At 36.6% G+C, this 6,732-nt stretch overlaps 1 protein-coding gene across 4 annotated transcripts; it reads left to right on the forward strand.

Annotated features, from left to right (window-relative positions):
- Window positions 1-2,883: 2,883 nt before the first annotated feature.
- On the forward strand, window positions 2,884-5,744 carry LOC138704975 (uncharacterized). 4 transcript variants are annotated; one of them, XM_069833471.1, is made up of 6 exons: window positions 2,884-3,047; window positions 3,672-4,005; window positions 4,082-4,237; window positions 4,365-4,442; window positions 5,336-5,404; window positions 5,593-5,744. In XM_069833471.1, exons 3-6 carry the CDS (start codon window positions 4,141-4,143, stop codon window positions 5,721-5,723), a joined length of 375 nt encoding a protein of 124 aa, XP_069689572.1. In that variant the 5' UTR covers window positions 2,884-3,047; window positions 3,672-4,005; window positions 4,082-4,140; the 3' UTR covers window positions 5,724-5,744. The 4 variants fall into 4 exon arrangements, with proteins under 4 accessions (XP_069689572.1, XP_069689573.1, XP_069689574.1 ...); XM_069833472.1 differs by having other exon boundaries at window positions 3,672-3,966; XM_069833470.1 differs by having other exon boundaries at window positions 2,887-3,047; window positions 3,672-4,002.
- Window positions 5,745-6,732: the final 988 nt, after the last annotated feature.

Consider the following 6,732-nt stretch of genomic DNA (forward strand, 5'->3'; position numbering starts at 1 on the left):
ACAGGTATATCAGACTGTAGAGAAATCCCATGCAGAGCTGAGAGGTCCCGGGTTCGATTCCCGGTGCCGGAACGAATTTTTCTCGAATTAAAGGTGATAATACACATTGACTACTTCATAGTATACGATGAAAGAGTAATGGAACGGAGAAAAATTCTCTCCGGCGCCGGGATTTGAACCCGGGTTTTCAGCTCTATGTGCCGGGGTGGAATCCGGTGTGGCTTAGTGGATAAAGCGTCAGCACGTAGAGCTGAAAACCCGAGTTCAAATCCCGGCGCCGGAGAGAATTTTTCTCCGTTCCATTACTCTTTCATCGTATGATAACGCAGAATATCTGCATGGAAATATCACATGTACTTCGGTACATTATAATAATATATACTTCATAGTAGTCGTGATAATATTCAATGAGGGTGGCGAGACCTCATATAATGAATATGTGATGTATTAAATGTTAACAGTTTTCACAAACTGTTGTTGAATATGGCCATAAAGTCATTTAAATATGCGCTCCTGCATGTATGACTTACATGTCTAAAATGCAGATAGTAGGCCGTAAACATTACAATGAGAAGAGTTCAACCGGCACCGTGGATCATGTTCCAGCATAGCTCAGTTGGAAAGAGCGCTCAGCGCGCAGAGCTGAGAGGTCCCGGGTTCGATTCCCGATGCCGGAACGATTTTTTCTCGAATTAAAGGTGATAATACACATTGACTACTTCATAGTAGTAGTGGTAATATTCAATGGGGGTGACGAGACCTCATATAATGAATATGTGATGTATTATTTAGACTTACACATCAGATGTTAAACACAATTTAGTGGATAGATAGCTTTTCGTTTTTATTATGTAAATTAATTTATCTGCAAGGTAAAAAACTTTCATTCAAAATCCATATGTGGTCAAATAAATATAAAGATAATAAATAAATAAATAAACAAACAAATAAATAAGTAAATGGCTATAATAGCTAAGCCTTCTTTGTGAACTTATGATTCAGGATTCACCTATAAATAACCCTTTTATATTTTGCCGGATATATCATATTAAAAAAGCAATGAATGCCATCTTGTTGATATTACATAATGTGCATAAAAATTATGTACCATCACTCCGCAAGCAATGATAATATATTTATTTAAAATAAGAATACAGTATTTAAAGAAATCCACTCAAAAAGTATGGGATAAACTCCAGAACACGGATTGCACCCTTTCCCTCTACCCCCACCACACCTACCTTGCAACAAGCTACTTTCCCCTCGCTCGCGTTCAGAGTATGTAATTTTCTTTTATTTTGCATAAAGTGATTATGTTTATTTTTTAGGTCTTCACGTACCTATTGTTTGCATTGTATTAGGTACCGGCACTTTTTATAATTGATAGCATTCCTTTTATTAATTGAAGAATGAATTCAATGTAATTTGGCTACCTTTGCGCATTATATTTTGCCAGATTATTATGTCCTGTGGTCTAGAAGTACCGTAGTTACCCCTAACTATGGTCCAAATTTGTCACATTTTTCTTTGTATATTCAATACTATTCATCCAGATTAAGTGAAATTTTGGTTTCGAACTCTTGTAAGTGTATATTAAATAAATATTGACATATGTGTTTGAAATTATTTAATTACAAGTGTTAAAAAAATAATAAGCATTGGTACATAGTTGTATTCTGAGTTGCCCATCTATGGTCCACTCATATATTCATGCTTGAAAGCATGAATGGACTATAGCTGGAGCTATAATTATTCGTAAATCAATACATTAAGTTTCTAATTTAAGGGTAGAAACATAATCCAGCACAGAAATATTAAAAATAAATTAAAAGTACATGGATTCTTTTTATTAGTACACATTGCATAGACACACAATAAACAAGTAAAATCTGAAAGTCATTTTCCTGCAATAATGAACAACTACACTCACTGGCAAAAATACCGGGCCACCTAAGTTTCTCAATTTTTTTTATGAGGTGAGAATCAGAAAACCCATTATGAAATGAAGAAAACATTGCTTCCCAGAAAAAAAGCTCTTTTTTATTATCACTTGCGCTATTATTTTCAACTCCAAACAACGGATATAATTAAAAGGTGTAAAAACTTACAAATTGTTTCAATTTTCTTCCAAATGTTCAACTGATTTTGTGACCACCCAGATGTTACTAATAGCGGATATTGCCTCCCCGTGACTGTATGACTGTTACCATTCGCCGATTCAACCCTTCGATCAGATTCTGGATGTCAGTCTGGTCGATACTATTCCATTATTTACTTAGAACATTTCGGAGCTGCTGCTGTAATTTGCTGTGAGGAGTTAGGCGACTTCCTTCTCTTCCCCACACTCTTTCACGTCCATCTGTAAACTAAATCTCGATTCATCTGTGAAGCGCACTCGTCGCCACTGCCCCAGGTTCCAATTAGCATGATTGTGAGCAAAACGTAATCGTCCAACACGATGTTGCTGGAGCAATTCTGGGCCTTTAGCTGGTCTTCTGGAATTCAGCCCACATTCATCCTGACGTCTGCTTACAGTTCTTTCACTCACGTTAACTTGTGTTATTTTCTGGAAGGCTCTTCTGGTCCCAAGAACTGCAGCCACATAACGCTGACTATTCCCATCTTCTATCAATGCAACTATTTTTCTGAACCGGTAGGACTTTGTGACATTTGTATACAATGAAGTACTCCAATACTGCCTCAAGAGAGCTTACCAGTCTGTAGACTTCTTCAGCATAGCATGGATAAATATATAATAGGATGCGAAACTGCGGACAGCACGATCTAGAAGCGGTATTCTGAAATAAGGTGATCAGCGCCCGACGTCGTAGGTGGTAAATCATAGAACTACGTGAGGACAAGCGTTCTCCACTCTCCGATACGAAGTAGTCAGAACATTGGCCGATGACCAGCCAACAGCGTTATGAAGGCAAGATGGATTCCAGAAAAATGCAAAAGATTCGAGGAAGATGCTCAGCGCCTGGATGCAAGACTGTTAATACTGTGGGAGGGAAGCATTTTTTCTATTTTCCTCAGGAACCTATGAGGTAAGCTTTAGTATTATTATTGTGTCCTGTGTAGCCTAAACCTTACACTTGAAAACAATGTACTTTTTGGTGAAGTAGGTTAGACGAGGTGTGCATTGCTTTCTGCTAGTTTATTTAGGATTATAGTAGGAGTATAAATTTAGATGGTTCCGAAATTCAGTCAAACTGTAACGAAATGTGAAATATTGACGAAAAAGAGCAAGAAGGCTGAAAATGAAACCTCGTAAACCTGAATTGTAGCATTAGGCCACATGGCTGCAAACTAAAACCACGTGGTTTTCAGTATAAACATCTCACAGTTATGGAAAATAAAATTATGCCTTCTTTGATGTAGTTAGCCATTCTGGAGAAATTCTCAATCATGTGTAGTAATAATAATAATAATAATAATAATAATAATAATAATAAGCTTAGGCCTAATATTTAATTTAGTTTGTACCCAATATCTGTTGCTGCTACCAGTTTTCCTATGGTCACTCACCACCTAGTGATGCGCATTAGACATCTCTTAAAATAACACAAATGCAGCAGATAACTTATTATTTTTTTCCCCAATTTTTGCATGATTTCTATTCAATATTTCTTCTACTTTATCTCATTAGTAATTGTAATCCACTGCTTTAGGTGTTGGAAGTGGCTCCGATTTTGTGGGCTAGAGGACCGGTATCGAGTTGCCGCACATGCCACACACACAGGTTGAGAATCTGCATGGACCACTTCATTGAGTCTGACTATTATAGCTCTTCACAAAAAGTGATACTTAAGCAAACTGCAGTGCCCACTGTTCATGCTAATGGATTAGTGGTGCCATCAAACCCTAAAATCCGGAGCCCACCATCTAGCCCAGTTATGCCTCGAGCGACCTTATCACCGGGGTCTACCCCAACTTTCAGGCATCACAAGACTTTGCGGACGTATGGTAGGAGGGCGAAGATTGATTCTGCAGCTGCTGAAGGTAGTTAGTACACTAGCAATGTTTTTATGTCATTCATGTTTAAAATTTCCGATTTCGTTACTCTTTTCTTTATTTTCAGGTACGCGTAGTCTCATAGGTTTACAAGCTGCAACTGAGTAGGCTGCAGGCTTGGCAGCTATGCCTCAAACAATTCCTGCTCCTATGAGTACTCCAGCTTCAAAGATTACTGCTTCGACGGCATATGCCGGGATGAATAAAGATGCATGCCAACAAGGTAATTATTCCACTTAGTCAAGTTTATGGATTTCAAGGAATGCCTTAGTTTCTCATCAGCTGTTCTTACATTACATGTTTCAAAATACATAATTAATTATGTTTCGTTTTTTTTGTGATTATTACAGGGAACAGTATGATTGGTGAACAGCTGAGGGGCTATCAGCAACCATCGCTCCTATTCAATGTGGTTCCCACAGCTGAAGGTAAGCGATACTGTCTTGTGAGCCTGGTAACATGCTAGTAATCATTTAAGTTAATTGCCCCCTGCCATATGTCTGCAGTTTTCATACTTCATTCTTTTACAGTAGCGAATAATAACAAATCCTCTTAACTACAGGGCAGGGTGTTTATCTTGTTATATATCGATCGTCCAGTTCAAAAGTGCGACAACTCAAAAATTGCCATTTTTTAGTTATTTATACTACTGAAAGCCCTTTTCGGAGCTCTTTCCGATTCAATATTGAGATAAGTCATATTTACAACCAAAAAGAATAAAAACGAAATAAACTGCTTTAGAAGTAATTATAACTATGGACTTTATTAATTCATTATTACTACATTTCGAAATCTATTAATAATGAACTGGAAGATCGTGATATACTCGTCCTGAATACTGACTCAGTTCTAATTGTCGTGGTTATGAACCACAAATCTGTCCCTTTTTAGGGGATTTATTTGAAACTTTCAACTGAAGATATCTCAAAACTTGTTTTTTTGAGTTGTCGCACTTTTGAACCAGACGATCGATATTGCAACTGATATCCTGACAAGTCTCCCTGGCACACGAAGTACACTATCATTCCCTCTTACTGACTTCTCTTTAATATCCCAACACCTCTGCTGATTATCCCTTTCTGTTAGTGTCAGTTGTCCTCTATGGCCCAGCCTATTAGCAAAAAAATATTTTATATTACATTACAACGAACAATTCAGATTAACACAATCAAATTTGTTGCAGCATTAAACTTTTGGATTGTTACTATTACTTAACATTTATATGAGTTATAATTTATACAGTTAAGAGCAGTTTGAAATGAATGGAGCACAAAGTCTGTTCAATTCTTGCTTCAGTTTAATTTATCATTTATTTCCTTAGATACTGACATGAATACATCCAAGATGGAACAGTTTCCTTCAGCTTCAGCTACACCTCCTTCCAAACTTGGTAAATATTGATCACATTTTGATGTATTGTCAATTTTGTAGTATGATATATAGCCTATCCATAGCCTGCATGCCTTTTGTTAGGCCTACATTAACTTAACAAGGTTAAAGGTGTTGTCACGTTTCATTTTTTATTTAAAATAGTTCCCAGCAATTAGATTAATCTGAAGTTAATTTCGTAATCTTTAGGTCCTGGTGTTGCAAAACGAAAACTTTTCTCGAGTCCTCACTTCTCATCTTCACCCAGGAGCAACAAACTAAAAATGGCAGCTCTGAAAGCAAAGGTGAAGAGACTGCAGAAAAAATTGCAGTGTCTTTAAAGTAGTGTAAATAGCTCATATTGTGTGTAACAAAAAGGTATAATATCATATTGGTGGAAAGTTCATAGCTTTTTTTATTATTTTTTTTTTTTTTTATTTATTTGTTTTTTTTTTTTGCCCCAGAAAAAAATGTTTTTAGCAAATGTTAAATATATTGTGTAATTGTAGGGAGCAAAGTTACAGTATGTGGTACATGTGTGTATATGTAAGAGAGATATTTGACTTTGGAAGTTGGGGGTTAACATACCTTCAGTTCACCTAGTAAACTTTTTTGCCCAACATAATGCAAGTAAGTGATGCAGCTCATGTATTTCACTCTGACCCTCAGTACATACAACATTTTGGTATACGTTACCGTTATGTGTATGCCAAACAACAATGTCTAAGAACCTTAGATGTGATCCTAGAAAAGTCTTCTAAAATGTGTTGCAAAATAGTAGATAGTAATATGACAGTTTCAATTATCAAACATTTTTTTGTAGTATCTGAAATCCGATTAATGTAATATGTATCTAGTCAGCGATGTATGCAACGGAGGGGAGAAAGGAATTGGCCACTCTTACTCATTACCTCCTGCTCTGATTGTCCCATGAGTGTTACTTGTAGGGTCCAAACCTGTTTTTGGACAGTTGACTAACCAATAGTTGATGGGTCCAGGCAGACAAGGGGACAAACCATAAATTTCGATACGTAGGATATCTCATTGGAATGTGAAGAAATATGTTCTGACTAAACTATATGACAACACATTATTCAAATAGTATCATTTACATCTGTAAACGAGCACAGATGGCAGAGCATTCCAAAATATAAATATATAGATGTGGCTTTTTCTCTTATCCGACTGGGCCCCACAATTTCAATTATTCAATTTGTTGTATAGACTTTACCAATGTACTGCACACTAAATATGTAAGTTTATCTGTGTGTATAGGATTACCAGATGTTCTGGATTTCGCTTGACATGGACTGCATCCTGCCAGGGTTCGTAAAAATCAGAAATTGTCCT

This window comes from Periplaneta americana, chromosome 8 (genome assembly GCF_040183065.1).
Source record: "Periplaneta americana isolate PAMFEO1 chromosome 8, P.americana_PAMFEO1_priV1, whole genome shotgun sequence".
NCBI classification, from domain to species: domain Eukaryota; kingdom Metazoa; phylum Arthropoda; class Insecta; order Blattodea; family Blattidae; genus Periplaneta; species Periplaneta americana.